The sequence below is a fragment of the Chenopodium album genome, chromosome 7 (genome assembly GCF_948465745.1).
Source record: "Chenopodium album chromosome 7, dcCheAlbu1.1, whole genome shotgun sequence".
Classification (NCBI taxonomy): domain Eukaryota; kingdom Viridiplantae; phylum Streptophyta; class Magnoliopsida; order Caryophyllales; family Amaranthaceae; genus Chenopodium; species Chenopodium album.
In genome coordinates this window covers 74,509,694-74,528,294 of record NC_137840.1, presented here as the reverse complement: position 1 = coordinate 74,528,294, position 18,601 = coordinate 74,509,694, and the positions used below count along the sequence as shown (strand labels likewise).

Genomic DNA, 18,601 nt, shown 5'->3' with positions numbered 1-18,601 from the left:
AGGATAGAGATAGTGAAAAGTGATGTGGAAGAAAGAAAATGTAATGCATCAAATGGACGTAATTAGAGATAAATTAGGTATCCTCCCTAATGTTCATGCTCTTAAAAACGAAGATTCCCTTATCTTATTACCCGACATGCAGATGCTAAAACTAAAAAATATCGTGAAAGTCGATCTCTGGTCAGAATTCTCCCCCGATTGGGGAAAAAATATATGTTAAATTATTTTCGAAACCTCAATCTCCCCCGTAAACACATCATTAACACATGTACATTTTCCGGTATACTCTGCATTTTTGAGGTAAGGTCAATTCAAACAAAAATAGAATCGATTAATGTGATTAATGTTTGAGGGTACAACCGTACAAGTATACTTTTATAAATGAACAAGTCATTAATTTATATTTTTTGTCGTTTTTGTTTAATGTAAACCCATTATACTACGAGTCTACAAGTACTAATTAAAAAAAAAAAAACAAAAATTAAAAATTGATCGCGATACCAAACGAGTCTTTAACTTAAGTGGTCTAGACATATAGAAAGGAAAATTTGGTTGGGCCATATAATGGTTGATTCACTTGTGGCATAAGGAGAGTTGACTGGGCCTGGCTACCCGATGATTATGGTCAAAATCCAATAGAAGATATTCAATTATATCAGAAATTGGGGATTTAGGGTTCTTCTGTCAGTTAAACTGTGGAATAGCAGAAGTTCGGTAATATAATTTCATAATTTGAAGCCGAAAATTCTTTGCCAAAGATGTCGAAGAAAAACAATCTTGCTACTCGCAAGAGACAGCACGATTTCGATATGCGAAGTAATTATTCATCTTTCTCATCCTTTCTAATTTGATTTTATTGTCAATTTAATTAGGGTTTTGCTAATTGAAATTTCCCAAATTGTTGCTGTATTATCAGGAGAAAAAGAGGAGAAAGAGAAAAAGGCGAAGAAGCTTCATGCTAATAAGAACAAAATGAAGGTATTTATTACGCAGTATTAATTATTACTGATTCTGGAATTTGATTGAATATCATGTCAATGAAAGTTGGATGTTTAAGTTTTTTGGGTCAATGTTGTAATCTGTTAATTGAATTTGGAATTTGATGTGTGTAGGTTGATGGGAGTAATAAGAAGAAAAAGAAAACTGGTAAATTCTCAGTGAAGAAGAAATTGAAGACCAAATTGTCGGCGTCGGCGAAAGCTAAGGCTCAACAAGCTATGGAGCTTGATGATTAAGGTTTAATTTATTATCTTAGCAATGCCAATATGATTTTATTTGCAATGAACTGATTTTTTAATGCTTTGATGAATTTTCATATGTTTTAATGTGGTTGCATCAAAACTTAAATTTAATGCAATTAACTCCCTTTATCTGGTTGTTCTATCTGATGCCAATGTTGTAATCAATAATTCAATACTACCTTGGCGGTTTAAAATGATGTTATAGACTTATTGTAGGTCTTATCGATCGTATGTTGGAAGTTAGCATTGTTAGTTTAATATAGTTACTATAGTGACAATGGAACTACCTAATGAGTCAATGGCTGCTTGTATCAAAAGTGACTTGCTGTTGCCCTATCGAATTGAGTTGGTTACTAGTGGACAGCTTTTAAGATACATAATCATGCTTGCTAGATTGAAGTTTAGGAAGAGAAATTTCCAGGGAATGCAATTATGCGTGGTAGGCTTCCTACAATCGAGAATTTGCTATATATCTATATACTTGATCCTTAGAAACGGTAACTTTTAAGCAACGAGTGTGCAAGATTTTGTGCTTGATCCTTAGAAATAAATAATCAGGCACGAGAGATGGTAGCTCTACCTTTTTGGCTGGTTCCATGTGTCTGTCTACAAGGCTACAATGCTTGGTTAATGTAGGTCATATTAGAAACGGTAGCTTTCAAGCATTGGGCAACTATCTGTTCTGCATCTTTGTTTTTCTCAGTTTTTGAAAAAACGAGGTTAACTTAAATATTGAGGAATATTCTTTTGGTTTTTTAGTGAATCCGGTCAAGGAGTGCATGTGTATAACTAAAGAAGCGACTTACCTTGGCCAATGGCCATTTGAATCGGTAATTTTATCATAGCATTTGGCTTTTTATGACCCATAGGCTGTAATCCTGTTTCCCACTTATTTGCCAAAGACAAAGATTAATTGGGTTATGCAGACTGCAGAGATTTAGAGGGTGCCATGTTAATTATGAGAAAATCTTAAATAAAGGTTTCTAGTTGGGGGAAATTATCCCATAGACCCATACTATCAGAGATATTTTGCATGGAGCATTTCGTGTAAAGTAACTGTATAAGAAGTAAGTAATTTCTAGTTGGGAAATCTATGACCTTGTACTTAAGAAGCCGTTGAGCTTGTTAATTCTGCTACTTATCGGATGTCTCCTCGCAATAGTTCAATTTGTTGAATAAATATATTAGCCAAGCTGGGTTATGTTATGATTTCTAGTTCATGTAATTTACTTTCATTATATTTTGCATTTGATGTTTGTCACAATCTTTATAGCACACCACGGACTATGGTCATTATCTTTCTGAATACCTTCCATCTCTTTTATGCAGGTTGTTAATCTTGTTTCAGCAGGGGCACCCACAGATTTCTCCCCTATAGGCTCTGGGTGATCATGTCTTTTTTTTTTGGGATTCAATTATCCATTATAAAGATTCAATGTGACTGCACCAATTGTTTTGTTTTCTGTAGGCTGGATGTATTTATCTTACTCTTCGCTGCTGTTAATAGTCATGGTCTTTCGATAGAGAAATGTATGCGTAATTTTCTAGATCGTTCTGTTTAGTTAGAAGATATCGTTTTCATTTACCCTCAATTTTCTTCAGCGTTGTCAATTATATCCAGACATATGATTACATTTCCTTTTGCATGTCTAATACTATAGCAATACAGAGTAATTTAGCTATGAAGTATTTACATAAATGCTTGAATGGGATTTTCTTGGCCAAATGTGTGATATTTCTAAATTTTCAGGATTCACGCTTAAATTTTCCCGAAAAGGAAAGAAATTATTGGCCGTTTCTATGCTAACAGCTCCAGAAATTGAAACTGAGTGAACCAAAATAATGGTTTTTAACTTTTTATTTTACATTATGATCATATTGTAAAGAGATATGAAAGTAAAAATTAAAATGTCTTAAATTGCTCTTAAAAGATAAATTCTTATGTTTGAAAGAATTGATATTGACATGATGGAGTAGTGTTTTTGTTCATTACTGTACAAGCTTTTATTTTGTGGAGTAACATTCATTAGTGTAAGATGATTCCAATTTTTGAGACAGAAGGTGTAACACAGATCAGTATGATCATATTTTAAATAGAGATGATAATTAAACCAAAATGTCTTAAAGTATAATGTTTGAAAGAATTGAAATGACATGGAGTAGTGTTTTTGTTCATTAAAACCTTTCTTTTTGTAACATTCATTAGTGTAAGACATGCCAAAATTTGAGACAAAAGGTGTAATATTGACCAACTCAATTAACCAAAAAATGAAAAAAATATGACTCAAGATCACCAAAATCTTACCTATATATATGGTGCCCAAATGCTTATCTTGGGGTTAGCTATGCCGGTTACATATGGTGCCCAAATGCTTGTCATGTCATTTTAAGTCATGTTGTACCGTGCCTAGCCGGGTCTATATATGTGTTGAAACTTTTTATTTAGATGGATCGCATCGTGCCTTGAGTCAGCGTGTAGTCGACCCATTTTCATTTTTAATTTAACCCGAACATCGGATTTTTTTTTTAGAAGACGAATATCGGATTTGACAACTCTAGTAGAGACTAAAGACCACAAAGGAAACATATGATCTACAAGCACGGGTTGATAATTGTTTGAAATGGGGATTGTGGTGGGAGCAGGAGGTAAGGTTCTAAAAAGGAAGAAAGAAAGAAGTGGATGATGATTGATGATGAGATAAAACTCACAACCAAAAGAAGAGCTAGTTTATCCACAAGAAAATTAAAAAAAAAAATAAAAAATTATCCCATTTTCTTTTCTTTCATTTCATTTTCTGTTACCCCAAAAAAATAAACACTGTTTGTAGTTTTGGATAGACTACATTACACTACACTCCAATTTTCTCTCTCTTTCATTCATTCATTCATAATCCCGCCGTAGTGGAAATGAAGTGTCATCTTCAACCTCACAGAATCACATAATCTTGCTAAAATCCATCCTCTTTTTTCTCCCTTTTTATCATTATTATAATTAAGATTGATGATAAAATCTTCCTTTAATAAAAACCACCTACATTCTACCCACTTAAAAAACTCATCTTTCATTAATGCGGCGCTTGATCATTTACAACTCTAAAAACCCAGAATTTTTCTTGTATTTTCTTCAATTTTAACCCCTTTAAACAATTTTTGTTATGTTCTTCTAAATGGGTTTTTTTGGTTAGTGGAGTAGTACAAGATTTGGTTGGCTAATTATAGGTATGTTCTGAAACTTGTAATTTTGTTTATTTAAGTTTTCTCTTAGTTAGTTAGTGTTAGGTACTTTTGGGATTTTGTTTGGTTGCTTTTATTATTATTTTATGGCATTGCATGTCTGTTTTAATTAGTGAATAAATAGATGTGTTGTTACCTAGTATGAAGTTTTTGTTTGTGATGCAATTTTGGTTGGTTTCCTTGGAAGTGTTTTTCCTGTGCTCAGTGTGTAACTTGGTGACAAGAACCTGACCCAAATACAATTGTTAACACACTCTTTAAAAAAGCCTGGAACTTGACAAGTTTAGATAACTAGTAGCATAAATTGCACAATGATAACCTAGATCCAAATATTGTCACATTTCTGAATTTAATTGTAACATAATTCAATTTTTGTTATTTAGTTTTGTTAGAGTTTTCATGACTCAACTTACAAGTTTCTGAACTTTCTTTGATGCAGCTTTTAAATTGCTTGAACTCCTGAAAATTTCTTGTGCCTTAGAAACGAGTGTAGCTGTTGTCTAGGGGAATTAAGTACATTGTAGTGTATTTATGTGTCTGAACTGAAGATTCAATCAGTTTTGCTATAAAGGTTGCTTCATAGCTTTTAAGTCTTCTTAGATCAAAGAGGTGAGGAGACTGCTTGGGTTGAAGTTATATATTTGTGTAGTTGATTGGAAGTTAAGGGTGTTCTCAATTGGGGTTGTGCAAGTATCTTCTGAATTGCTGTGATTCTGTGAACTAAATGCATGGAGAGAGAACCTATGCCAATGTCAGGACAAGGTGGGTTTTATATGCAGAGAGGATTGGCCGGGTTACATGGGCCGCAAAGTGTCCATTCATTGCCTAATTCCGGGATGCCTTTCCAGTCAAATGTCGGGGGCTCTTCAGGACCGAGTATGAGGGTGGAAACCTCTTCAACTGTTCTATCAGATGGCCGTGGTATAGGTGCACCATCATCAATGCAGGCTTCTGTTACACCAATGCGAAGGAAAAGAGGAAGGCCTCGGAAATATGGAATTGATGGGAAAATTTCATCAGACCTCTCCTCTGTATCAGCTGCCCCTAGGATTATGAACACCTCAACTGAGAAGAGGGGTAGAGGCCGGCCTCCTGGTAGCGGAAGAAAGCAACCATTGGCTCCCTTTGGTAAGATTTTCGACTTTCTCAGGGAATGACAATGACATGTATTGCTTCTGCTTAGCATTTAGCAATTTTGTCAAAGATGGCCCAATGATGACCATATTAGATTAATGGTGTATTGTTATGCCACTTGATTCACTAGAATGCCTGAACTCGCCTAGAATTTTAATGTGTTTTAAACATATGGTAGTTTGAGGGTGGGTTTATACGAGGTAACTAGTGTAGTTTCTGACTATGAGTCACCTCTTAAGACTCAAATTGCTTGGAGAGATGAGTGCTAAAAAAATGTTTGGAGGAGATGACTGCTAAACTATGGAGATAACCTGTGCTTGATGGTTTCCAGTAATATTAATTGTATCTTTGGTATCAATATCACCAGTGATCTTGGTTCCAAGTCTTGTACCTTGGTCTGTCTTGTATCTTGTTGGGTATCTGCTTTTGAAGCTTATTTACTTTCAAAATCACGAATCAGTTGTGATGTTCCAATTGAGATACGGAGTATTAGCTAGTATAAGTTGGTATTTTGGCAAAATCTGCTAATTCTGTAACAAGCATAACAAACTAGATGAGTTTCAGTGTTGTTGTTCAATGGCGCTGGCTTGTCCAAGGAACTAGCTTGTTGTATTGATATTAGTCTATGTTTCATTTTCTTACCAGGCAAATTTGTGTCTGGTTCAGCTGGTGTGGGCTTTACTCCTCATGTTATTCAAGTTGCAGCAGGGGAAGTATGCTATCCGTCTCTATTGTACAATAATCTTATTTTTGTACTTGCCTTTGAGAAATAGATTGATTATTTTTGTACCAGAAGTTTACTTTCTGCCTCTGTTATGCATATTTACGAAGTTTGTACTTGCTATATGTTTTTATCCTATGTCGACCCAACTATATTAATGTTATTAAGAAATTTGCAGCTTGTATAAAATGAACATAATCTGCTTGCTATCTGACATATGTTTTAACACTGCCCAGGACATTGCATCAAAACTCTTGGCATTTGCACAACAAGGGCCTAGAGCTGTATGCATATTGTCAGCAAATGGTGCTGTCTCCACAGTGACCCTACGGCAGCCCTCAACTTCTGGTGGTACCGTCACATATGAGGTTGTTACCGCATGATTAGTTGCTATATTCTGTATTGTTTTCAGTTTCATTGTTTTTAAAACCTTTAGCATATCCTGAAGCCCTTAAAACTTTAAACAAGGGAGAGTAAGTTTGTTTTGGGAGAATCCAGGTGAATAAACGTAGCCATAAGGCCCATAACCACCATGTTTGCATTATGAGAGAATTAATGGGTCTTCTCACCAAAGAACCCTTGGCACCATTAGATTTGTTACTGCCCTTCCAAAGTTCCACTATGGTTTTTACATTAGACTGCTTTGACCTCACCTAAAGCCTTAAACTGTTCTTCAAATCTCTTAGTGCTGAAAATTGGTTTGTGTAGGGGCGCTTTGACATATTATGCATGTCAGGATCTTTCTTGCTTCTTGGTAATGATGGTTCTCGTGATCGAAGTGGTGGTGTGAGCATTTCACTTGCAAGCCCTGATGGTCGTGTCATTGGTGGTGCCATTGGTGGAATGCTTATTGCAGCCTGCCCTGTTCAGGTAAGCTTACGATCTCTGTTGCCTTAAACATAGAATATGCTTTGATGCATAAAGAATCTAGAGTAGCCGGAATAAAAAGAAGTGATGTCTGTTTCATTCAATTAATATATAAAGCTCTTTTTAGAAAACGAAACCATAGCAGTAATTCTAAGTTGGAAAATTTAGGTAATAGTTGGGAGCTTTTTATGGACAACCCCAAAGACAAATCCAAAGATTAAAGAAGGAAATGAAGGTGGTGAAGATTCGGAGCATTATTCTGTTGAAAATACGATGATGGCTCCTCCAAGTGGTCGACAGAGCCAAAATTTATCGTCTCCAACCTCTGCGATGGGTGCATGGGCTAGTCCACAGACGCTGGACTTGAGAAACTCTCATATGGACATTGATCTGATGCGTGGATGAAAGGGATAATTACCTCTGTAAATATCTTCTCTCTTTTGAATGCTACACTAATTAATGTCTAATCTAACTATTGTATATCAGCAGCTCAACCCAAAGAAAGGAGTAGGGCTCATTTTAGGCTTGATACTCCCTTATTTTGACATGGAAATCATGTTTATGTCATTCTTACAAGGTACTGAATACTTCGTATATGTTAGGTTTGCTTAACATAATTTTCTTTCATCTGCCAAGTACCTGCCTTGGATAATGGATATTTTGAGACATAGTATGGAGTATATGTTTGATGCTTTGATGTTGTAATTTATGCCACTAGTATAATGAGGCATGCTCGAATCTGATTTCTGGAAATCAAGCGGTGGTGAGGATCATTTTGTGAATCTCCAAACCTTACCACCCCGGTGATAATTAGTGATTGTCTGCTGGTTGTTAGTCTTGTTACAGTCAGAATATAATTACTCATATAATTGACCGATATACTAAATTCATACAAAATTTATTAATTCAGGCATCAGTTCATACAGGATTAAGATACATAATGTATAAGAAGTATATAAATTTTAGCATATTTGAACCTCTTATGCATACGCTAACCGTACATGATTAGTACTGGTACTAGTAGTTCTAATTATTATTTAACATAATTGCAACAACATATGCAACAGCATTACATGAGAAGATTTTAAACTCAACTAGTCACTCAGAGACCAAGTAATTTGCATCTGACCATACTGTTCTGAGTCCTCTGGCACTCCAAGGGCGCTCCAAACAGCCTTAGACGCATCGACAACATTGTTCTTACAAGGGACTTGGTACCCATGTTCTTCATCACACCCATTTCTGGAGTCACACTCATCCACAACCTTCGCCCTTGTCGTCTGCCCATTGCCATGGATGATGATCTCCTGGAGGCAGCGTGAGCCCCCGTTGTACCATCCTGTTGACAGCGCCACCACACGGGTATCGTCAGAATGATAGCTACCGTCACACTCTGAGGGCCCACCCCCATCCCCGCCCTCAGCAAAGCTGTTTAGAGTTAGCACAGCTTGGGTTTGGGCAGTAACCGGGGGCGAGCAGTCATAAGTAGTGTATGACTGCCCAGCTTCGCAGCAGTCGGCTTCATTGGGGTCACATTGGCCGCCACTGGTTCCGATCAGGGGCTGGCCTGGGTTGCAAGCTTGGGCATGGGTGGTGTGCAGGAATTTGGTGGAAATTGTGAGGAGCACTACTATAAAAGTATAGTAGTAGGAGCTTGGTGTGCCAGTAACAAGCTTTTTCATGATTGTTAGTGGTGTCTGTGATGCTGAATTGTGCCCCTAACTTGGGTATACTTACAGAGATTTTAGTCAAGAAATGGTGCATTATTAGTAGAGTACTATTTGTTATCGTGGTTTTTGGGTTAGAATAATAAGTCAAAGTCAAAGTCAATGTGAGTATTTACTAAAGTTTGGTGATAGTTGGCTAGACTAGTAAGTCAAAAGTCTACGTGAGTAATACGTTGTGCCGTATTAATCAACCGATATGCCTTTGTGTGTACGTAGAGTTAGGTGTAGTGGTATTCCTTACATGAGTCTTTTGCCCTTTTATTAGAAAATGGCTAATAAACTACCTCCATACTGTATTTTGTTATTCTCAATTATTTGTATAGTTATAAACTGACCTCCCCCCCCCCCCCCCAAAAAAAAAAAAGAAAAAAAAGAAAAAGAAAAAGTGGTTGTAACAAAAAAAACACTTAGATGATGCATAAGTAGATGAGAAACACCACTAGAACTGCTCAAAAGAGAGCTAATACTCATGATATACAACAAAAAAAAAAAAGGCATTTAGTCCATTGTTTTGTCACAAAAAAAAAAGGGACCAATTCCAATGAGGATATCAGCACATTACAAATTTTCACATCGAAACACTAGCTTCATATATACGAAGTACAACAAAGTGAAACTCTAGCACAAGCTAAATCAAGTTACAAAAGTAACATCCAGTATCATTCATCACATGACTAAAGACCAATCATCACCTATGAGCATAACTACTCTTTTGAAGTGACGGGAACAACCTTTCCATGATACTATTCATGCTCTGGTTGAAAACATTCAAGAATATAGTATGCCTAGCATACACATATGGACAAACGTCTGGATTTCTAATAATCACTAGGGGATCATCGATTCTATTCAAAGCTTCAGCGATCACATTGCAAAAGCTGCAACCCTCTCTCTGAAAAAAGACTTTACTAAATGACTCCGGCAAGAATGATATGGTATCTGACCTGTTAATCACATCATTCAGCCGATCCAAATACTTTCCTGAGTTGAGGCAGATTAAGCACATCAGAACCAGCAATTTCAGTATCAACAATGGCAAAAATTGCTTCACATTAAACCCAGCTTTCTCAATCCATTCCTCAATGCCCTGCTTGTTCAAGAGAAGCTCGTGTATGGTATAAGCCATGAAGTCATAGATGGGTTCCACAGAAGATGACAGTCCAGCAACACTGAGCGTGAGTGGTTCTTTGCTTACACTCCAGTTCAGGTGCACAAGCCATTCAGTAACAGACGATCTTGTTGCAAATAAGCATCCATCAAAGCAAGATACCAGCACTAACAGGCGTTCCAGAAGATATACAAAACAAGAAGGCGACATATTTGATTTTGAATCATATGCTTGCATTAAAGCATCACAAAGATTCCAAGCAAGTTGCAAATAGTCATCTGATGTTTGCGGCACTGTGCCAATCACAAGATTCTTAATCAATGAACTCCAAGGAGAATTAGACTTGATCTTGCTTTGAACTCCCTCATATTTTTCATTATTTTTCCAATTCGATCCAAATAATATTACTGCCACCTGACTGACTTGTGAAAGTGTTAGTAAAGCTTCATCTACACCATCTACCTCAACCATGAACTTCTTTAGTATGGCTTTTTTCAGCAGGTTTCTTGAAGTGTTGCTTTGCATCGCAAGGTCTTTAGACCCCATAAATATCTTGTTCCCCCAAACAAGAGAAAAGAAGTGGAGAAAGTATGCTTCTGCTGAGTGATCAATGGAATTCATCAGAGAAGGTAAAACATCATTTGCCTGCTTCAGATATCTGGACTGTATGATAAGAAGCTGTGCAGCTTCAAAAATATGAATCAGAGTCTGACTTATACGGTACATCGACATAGAATTTTCAACAGCTAAAATTCGGAAAGATTCAATAAGCTCCAAATATTTCAAGCCAACAGAGAATATCTCAGCACACCAATGCCTTTTTGCAGCGTACACCAGTTGATTAGCATCAATACTTTCCATCTTATCAGATCTTCTGGGCACATATTTCACCCATTCTGCATCTGGATAGAGAAGAAAATAATCAGCATCCGGACTGATGGACCGTTTCCTCACACCAAGATATTCCAAGCAGAAAGTTTCATATTCTTGAAAACCACTAGTTCCTTGTTCTGTTAAGGAGTCCAGGTACTTAAATATTGTCTCAATCTGATGTTTCCAATCGTTCCAGTGATGAATCAATTTTGTCACAGATATCCAATTCAATGATTTTTTAATTGTATTTCGTCTTGATTCATGCATTGAAACATCAGTTGCAAGAAGCCTGTCCAAAATTCTACGTGTAGACAAGAATTCTCCCCTTAAATTTTTATGCTGTCGTGACAATGCCAACTGCTTTTGCAACTCATGTAAGTCGACTTTATCGCTTGATATGAACTTGATATTTTCACACACCTCATTGAAATGGCGTGGACAGTTACGAGCCTGAGCTCTGGCTTTGAACAAAAGACCCTTTTTTGATGGAAACTCTTTTAGAGGCCATCCCTTGCTACCATCTGCCCAAAGAATGCCAGCAAATGCAAAGGCAAGATAGAGCCGAGATGCTTCTTCACAATCACCAGCTTTCACTAACATATCCGCCTCCAGTAAAATATTACCCATTTGTCTAGCACATTTTGCAGCTTCTACAAGATTACCATATTCTAACTCTAACTCATGAAGTTCAGCAAAGCAACCTAGCTTCTTCAAAAAAGTTCTCATTGATTCCAGAGAGCTAAAATCTCTAACATATTTCATCATGGTTTGCTTGTCTTGCTGCTCAAAGAATGCAAGTGCACATTTGCGGAGAAACTTTTGTTCACTTGCATTGAAGTCGATCCTTTGTTTTGTAGGCTTACTGTGATACTTTTGTTTCCAACTTTGTATGTAACACAAGCCCAAGTCATACAACTTACCCTCCGAGCATGTATACAAGCATTCATTGAAATAAAGTCCCTCATCATAAACCTCAGCAGCAAGTTTATAGCATCCTGCCAGGGTGAAACATTCACCCGCTCTTTGCAGATCTGATTCTTCAAGGCATAACTTACCTGCAACGCATACACATTAATAAGCTATCAGATACCAAACAGGCATAAACAATAGACTTGACTGTTAGATACATAAGTTTTTCCAGCATATGGTGCAAGTTAGCCAACTAGTATTACTTCTATCAGGCTGTCTATCCTAATAGTCAATCTAAAACTACAATGACCACCAATTCTTCAACTGCACTTGTATACTTGGACCATCATCTATTGGAGGATGTAATTTTTACCACGTAAATCAAGATCATGTACGGAGTATTTAGTAAAGGTAACTACTATATTTCCATAGGGTATCAGTATCAAATTCATGCCAAATATAAATTTCTCTAGCACTCCCTGAGGCTTGGCTGAAGGATAGTTAAAAACATTACCTGCTTTTTCATAGTCTTCAGCATCTATGTAACATTCGACTGCTTTCTTGATGTTTCTTATGCTTTCAAACAGCTCAGCAGCTTCTCTGAGCAGTTCCAAAGACTTTTCCACGTTTAAGCCTCGTAAGTTGTCAGCAGCTGCCTTAAAGCCAGAGGCTTTGGCAAACTTTTGCCAGTAAAAATCTCCAGCACGTTTAAAACACTGTGTAGCTGCTTTGTAGTTCTGCACCTCCAGCATCTGTAATTTCAAAAGGCCCAATCAAAGGAAGCAAGAGAACCAAATGGGGATACATGAGATCAGACTAATAAACAGCAGACACATGAGACAGGAGTACTTTATTTGCAACAAGGAAATTTAAAAAATAGAAAAGCAAGAACCTTAGAAGTTAGAACCTTAATAGCATGAGTTAATAAGACAAACCTTTTTACCCCGCCATCTCCAGTCCTCTAAGCTACTAGCAACTTGCATAGACCGTGCAAATGACTCATCCAACTTTTTAACTTGAATGAGATTCAGCTTTTGCCAATAGTCAGCCATAGGAGATAAAAAACTATCGTTGTCTTCACATATCCAAAGCCTTTGTCTGGTACGAGTAATGGCTACATACAATTGCTTTAGCTCATAACACAAAACATCATGCTTTGCATTTGTAAAACTTGGATAAGTTTCTGGATTCAAAGTACAGAGCTTTTCCTCCATGTATTCATAAATAATTCTCCACTGTTCTCCTAATGGTGAGGATCCAAAGAAGTTATACAACAGCACATCCTGCAATAACAAGCATAGTGTTACTTGAAAGGTCGAGAAAACACTTAATATGGCTATAGGGATAATGATGGATTTCAGTAACACACTTAAAATGCAGAGAAAAGTAAGTATTGCGGTTGGAAATTCGACACTCCAAAAACAGTTTGACTAGGTAATGTAATTCCAAAGGAAATTGCAACAATGAGGGACCATAAAGCCATAAGCTGAGATTTCCAGACCAAATCCCCCCCCCCCCCCAAAAAAAAAAAAAAAAAAAAAAAAAAAAAAAAAAAAACACCACCATCTTGAAACGAGGAGAGCATTGATTGAGCAGCAGATAATAAGAAGGCTCATTTAAAGAAATTAACATAGCTAGAGCAACTTACACATCCAAATAAAATGTACTACAGTACTAATATTACCTCAAACTCCAAGCCTTTGCACTCAAAGATTGTCAGCACAAGGGCCTGTCTGCCAACAAATTTGCCTAATTTGTCTCTTGCATAATCATCTCTGACCATTATCACCTGTTCGGATCCAAAGCTAATGCTATTGCTGTTGTCACCTTGACTTGCTTTGTCTTGAAAAATCCTCATGAGGGAATCTTCGCAACTTGCACAGTCCAGTAGTATTGGAAGTTCCCCACATAAGAGACTAGTTTCTTGGTTCAGGGGATCAATAGAATTTGGAAAAAAATAATAAATAAGGTCAACAATACTTTGAGCTAAATTTAAAACTCCAGCATGAGTTCGAAAATTTTGGCTTAGTTGAAAGGTAGGAGATATTAGCCCTTTAATTCTCTTTCGCTCTTCTCCAACACCTTCTATTTTATTGTTGAGAAACTCCTCGTAGAAAAGATTTCTTATATCCTCAAATCTAAAATCAATACCTTTAGCAATAGTCTGCGCAGTGTCACCTGCGAATACAAACCCTTCCTCAACATTACTGCATATGTACTTGAAGAGAGCAAGTTGCTTCATGGTTAGATCCTGGACTTCATCAATATAAACAAAATCCATGAGCTCACCTTCATAATTTTCACACTTAAAACGACAAAGCAGATCATTCACTAGATCAGCCAAATCATATTCTCCTCGAACAACCTTCTTTTTCTCATAGTCCTCAAATATCTTATATATTAGCTCTCTTTCATCCTCACTGAATTTTGATACTCGGCTCTTAGATAATTGCATATAACTCTGCAAACTCAGATTGTTGTTATCACCTTCCCCATAATGTAACCTACCTTTTATACAGGAATTAATCTCAGTGAAAACTCTTAAAGGATCAAGCTTTCTTGTGAGCTGGGAGTTGAAATGAGGCCAGTAAGATGATTTAAATTTCTCAAATGTAACCTCTTTCCTTCTTACTGCCTGAACAACCAGTCTGAAACTTGCAGTTTCCATATAATAGATTTTCCTAACATCAGGAAATCTATCAAAATATGATAAACCAAAGGATCTATCAAGCATCAGCAAAAACATATTGAATGTTATCACGAGCGGAAAGACATTTGAAGGAATATCTTCAAAAGACTCTGGGACGTCCTTGAACATCTCGTATTCATCCATTTCATTCACGTCATTAAAGATACATCCCTCACCAAAGTTTTCTCCATGAACAAAGCTGTAACAACCGTAAGAGAATCAATAATGCTAAGAATTAACAAGCCAACTTTTTGATTACAAGTCAGTTAAGACTTGGGCATAAAACTATAGAATATAGGAGAATGAAAAGTGCGTTTCTTATAGAAAATTTTCTGCGCAGGCAATTAATAAGCACTGCAGGATTATATCAATACAGCCATAAAGGTCCTTACTAGAATACACCGTAAGCTCATTAGTACACCAAACACCAGCATTGGTAAGCTCATTTGCATATGAAGGATAGTATATATTGCATGGGAAAAAGATAATGAAAATGTTCACAAACCTTGTAAGATTGTTGATTTGATGTTTGACAGCAAAACAAAGTTTTGGATTTACGGTCACAAAAAGTTGGCGAAGGGATGTTCCAATTTTAACAGGAGCATTGGTTGAAAACCCACACATCATCAAGGCTTCATGCACATTTCCTTCTGAAACTATGTGATGTTGTTGTTCATTCTGAAACAACTTCATCACCAACACAGTTGTTTTACCTGTGCCAGATCGCCCTAAAATGAAGGTGCTTTTTCCATTGAGAATTACCTCTCTTTCTTGGTCTGATACCTCAAAAGGGACATTTAGAGCCAATGCATCAGATGCAGACATCAAGTGACTCAAGACACCTGCAAAAAATGGATAGAATTTCATAAGGAGCAAACTCTCCTTAACTTTTGCATTCTCAATAAAACTTGTTCCACTTCTATCAGCATCCAAAGCACTTGTTGATTTTGAGCTGTTAACAACTTTGTAACGTTCAACATCAAATGAAGTGAAGTGTCTTGGGAGTTCCAACTTCCTACATAAACAATCATGATGAACATTAGGAAAAGATGGAAAGCCACATATGGTGCTGCTTTTGTCAATAATTTCAATATGCACATACAGAGGTACAGACAAACAAAGGTAATTTTCTTTTGAGCTAAATGCAGCAGCATATTCATTCTTATGATGCAATTGTGTCGTCTAAGCACTTCAGTACATGTTTGAAGAGTGATCGCTCACTGCATTAATAGATGATATGCAAAGTATATAAAGAGAACATACCCCTGGAGACACTTTTCTTTGCAACGTATAAGGAAATCATCACTAAATGCTCCATAAATTATGTCAAGTTTACTGACTAATGCCGGTATATCTACCAAATGCAATATATCCCACACCTTCAAGATTTGAGTAGCATATCCCTGTACCCTGATAATATCATTTGTGCATATGATATACCGACCCTCAACCTCAAATTGTTTAGCAATTTTTACAGAGCTTTCACAGACCACATCAGTGTTCTTTTTATTAGGCCGCCAGCCATTAGCTAATTTCAGAAGGAAATTCACCACAAGCTTCTTAGAGTAGATTGAGTGCAGTTTGGCAAAAGATTTGACAAAATTCTCACTAAAAACTACCTACAAAGAAAAGGAATGAGAAAATTCAGTTTGATACATAATGCAATATTATCACAAAATTCAAAAGAATATACATACTTCTGGAAGGATAAAGCAAGAGTATACCTTCCATCTTGAAGCTTTGAAAATATTATTATCCTTGTCAAGCAAGTCTTCGAGTTCATCCAACTTGCTTTTAACATCTACCATGACTTTAGCTAAAGTCTCATCTACTTCAGCATTAAAGCAACACTTGTGCTGTTTGGCCTCAGCAATTATATCTTTCCATACATTATTCGCTTCAGCAAGGGTTTCCATATTCCCCAGTATCCAAAGGCAATGCCTACAATTGTTGAAAAGGGGGGAGGGGAGTAAACTTGATTTAAAAAACAAACAAACAAACAGAAACTATAGTTTGTCCAGAGACATCATCCCAAGTCATACCTGGCCTTACTCGAAGCAACATTGGTTATTCGATAATCTAAGCTGAACTCAGAAGATCCAGCAGAATTGGATCTTACAGTAGATACTATAACAATATCTGCTTCGTCCTGAAATCCTTCAACCGATTTCACCTTCAACTCAAAGTTTAAAAGCTTTCCATACCTTTTCCCAATTCTTCTCTCAATCTCCTTAACTTGTGCTGCATATTGAGATACTATACAAACAGAAATCTTTTGGCTGTAGCACCATTCTGTGTACAACAGCAAAAGCATCAGATATTATGGAAATCATTATATAGAAAACAAGCCTTGTAATAGACCAAGGTCTATTATACGTACAAATTTTTTAGCAGATTTAAGAGCCACATTAAGAAATTGAGCAACCCATTCCAAATTCTGAACCTACCTTATACATAAAAAAGTTGACATGAAACAACCAACAACCTGCTCGGACTCTTTATTTTACCTCAAGTACCCACGTCATTCTCAACATTTAAAACATGGATAGGACATATCAACCCTTCATTTTGGGCCAAAATCATGGAATTTTCACCAACACTTGGACACGTACCCATGCCAGACATAAATACTAAGTCCGAACAACATAGTGAACAACAACAAAAACAAGAATCACCCTTGCTTGTAACAATAAGGGTTTGGACTTTGGACTCCTCAACCACATTTACATAACATTTGTTGATAGCATTTGACATGCAACACATTATCACTAATCATAATTTACAGCTATTTAGAGAACAATCAAATGAATACATAAAAAAGGAAACAATCAACTCCTAACAAGTTTACAATACGACTTACCTTTGTGCAAACGTTGCACAATATTCATCAAAATGGCCACTTCCACCATATTTCTTGTGTTATGTCCAAAATCATCAACTTCTTCCTTTCCTTGAGAAATATTTATAAAAGAAAATGGACCAAATATTTTCCCTATAAGATAATGTAGCTTTGATTTCCTACTTTTGTTTTTTATTGAAGAGAGCATTTGATCAATTCCAATTTTTTCAAACTTTTCTGATTCCAAATCCATAATTCTCTCTCTTCCCCTGCATGTAAACATCAAGAACCCAAAAACCCAACTCAAGTTATACTAGTATTAGATTTTATAGTCTAAAAATTCAAGTTTTTACAGAAAATGATCAGTAAAAAAGGCATGAAAAAGTTGAAATTACAAAGAAAGAAAACATACCCAGTTGAAGAATAATGATGAATTGTGTTGTGGGTATTAAATTGAAGGAATTCTGGTAGTCATTTTAAAGTGGGATTTTCGAGAAATGGGTTTATTTGAACAGTTGAGACTGAGACGATACATATTACTACTGTAGTAAATAAGATTAATTAGTGCGATTTTTGATAAGAATGGAAATGATGGGAGAGAGATGAAACGCCACTACACTACTACAGCTTAGCAATTGCAGCACGGGGTACACTGCATATGTTTGCCGCCATTTATTAAAAACATCTACTCCGTTCGTATCTAAACTGTCCCGTTATGTATAACTAGGTTAGAACCCGTGCGATACACGGTTTATATAAAACCTATTTTTAATTTGTACATTTTAATAATAAATCGCTATTATATATGAATATAAATAAAAATTACGTACATTTTGTAATTTAAAATCTTTTATTTTCATCAAAACTTTGATATAGTATTTGTTCAATGTCGTCTAATTCATAGATCAATATAGGAGATAGTTTTTTAGTGTGTTATTGAAATTTGTTTTAATTTCTTACAATAAATTGATAGGTTTTAGTTGTAAGATAAAAGCTTCTAATATTTAAATTTCAAAAATGTTAAATAAGATAACTCTAAAATATATATATATATATATATATATATATATATATATATATATATATATATATATATATATATATATATATATATATATATATATATATATATGGCATCGTCATTGCATTTAGGCGGGAAAATTTTTATTAAGAGAATGACACGTGGGCAGTGATGATGTCATCATCTTTTGTTTTAGTAATAGTTAATAGATTAGAGTTGTCAATTCGGGTAAACGGGT

The 18,601-nt window shown here is 36.0% G+C and overlaps 4 protein-coding genes across 4 annotated transcripts; 2 read left to right on the top strand and 2 right to left on the bottom strand.

Moving 5' to 3' along the window:
* The first annotated feature begins 615 nt into the window (after window positions 1-615).
* On the top strand, window positions 616-2,940 carry LOC145638554 (uncharacterized). Its single transcript, XM_081689535.1, has 4 exons — window positions 616-816; window positions 917-978; window positions 1,113-1,236; window positions 2,571-2,940. The coding sequence occupies exons 1-3, from the start codon at window positions 759-761 to the stop codon at window positions 1,233-1,235; spliced, it is 243 nt and encodes an 80-aa protein (XP_081545661.1). The 5' UTR covers window positions 616-758; the 3' UTR covers window position 1,236; window positions 2,571-2,940.
* Window positions 2,941-4,053: 1,113 nt separating this feature from the next.
* LOC145639564 (AT-hook motif nuclear-localized protein 11-like) lies at window positions 4,054-7,824 on the top strand. The gene is made up of 6 exons (XM_081690836.1): window positions 4,054-4,460; window positions 4,915-5,603; window positions 6,255-6,322; window positions 6,567-6,698; window positions 7,039-7,200; window positions 7,366-7,824. The coding sequence occupies exons 2-6, from the start codon at window positions 5,204-5,206 to the stop codon at window positions 7,600-7,602; spliced, it is 999 nt and encodes a 332-aa protein (XP_081546962.1). The 5' UTR covers window positions 4,054-4,460; window positions 4,915-5,203; the 3' UTR covers window positions 7,603-7,824.
* A 250-nt stretch (window positions 7,825-8,074) lies between these two features.
* LOC145639565 (putative ripening-related protein 1) lies at window positions 8,075-9,077 on the bottom strand. Its single transcript, XM_081690837.1, has one exon. The coding sequence runs from the start codon at window positions 8,877-8,879 to the stop codon at window positions 8,292-8,294; it is 588 nt and encodes a 195-aa protein (XP_081546963.1). The 5' UTR covers window positions 8,880-9,077; the 3' UTR covers window positions 8,075-8,291.
* A 535-nt stretch (window positions 9,078-9,612) lies between these two features.
* LOC145640673 (uncharacterized) lies at window positions 9,613-17,412 on the bottom strand. Its single transcript, XM_081691911.1, has 9 exons — window positions 17,364-17,412; window positions 16,546-16,795; window positions 16,228-16,444; window positions 15,767-16,122; window positions 15,009-15,518; window positions 13,499-14,702; window positions 12,750-13,097; window positions 12,329-12,566; window positions 9,613-11,960 (listed from the first exon to the last, which is right to left on the bottom strand). The coding sequence occupies exons 1-9, from the start codon at window positions 17,410-17,412 to the stop codon at window positions 9,613-9,615; spliced, it is 5,520 nt and encodes a 1,839-aa protein (XP_081548037.1).
* Between the last annotated feature and the right edge of the window lie 1,189 nt (window positions 17,413-18,601).

Coding starts and splice junctions, on each gene's coding strand:
- LOC145638554 (XM_081689535.1), top strand. CDS start 759: ATGTCGAAGAAAAACAATCTTGCTACTCGCAAGAGACAGCACGATTTC. Junction 817..916: donor GCACGATTTCGATATGCGAA/GTAATTATTCAT, acceptor CTGTATTATCAG/GAGAAAAAGAGGAGAAAGAG. Junction 979..1,112: donor CTAATAAGAACAAAATGAAG/GTATTTATTACG, acceptor TGATGTGTGTAG/GTTGATGGGAGTAATAAGAA.
- LOC145639564 (XM_081690836.1), top strand. CDS start 5,204: ATGGAGAGAGAACCTATGCCAATGTCAGGACAAGGTGGGTTTTATATG. Junction 5,604..6,254: donor GCAACCATTGGCTCCCTTTG/GTAAGATTTTCG, acceptor TTTTCTTACCAG/GCAAATTTGTGTCTGGTTCA. Junction 6,699..7,038: donor GTGGTACCGTCACATATGAG/GTTGTTACCGCA, acceptor TGGTTTGTGTAG/GGGCGCTTTGACATATTATG.
- LOC145639565 (XM_081690837.1), bottom strand. CDS start 8,879: ATGAAAAAGCTTGTTACTGGCACACCAAGCTCCTACTACTATACTTTT.
- LOC145640673 (XM_081691911.1), bottom strand. CDS start 17,412: ATGGTGGAAGTGGCCATTTTGATGAATATTGTGCAACGTTTGCACAAA. Junction 16,796..17,363: donor TGTGCAACGTTTGCACAAAG/GTAAGTCGTATT, acceptor TGTTGTACACAG/AATGGTGCTACAGCCAAAAG. Junction 15,519..15,766: donor AAAGAAAAGTGTCTCCAGGG/GTATGTTCTCTT, acceptor TTGTTTATGTAG/GAAGTTGGAACTCCCAAGAC.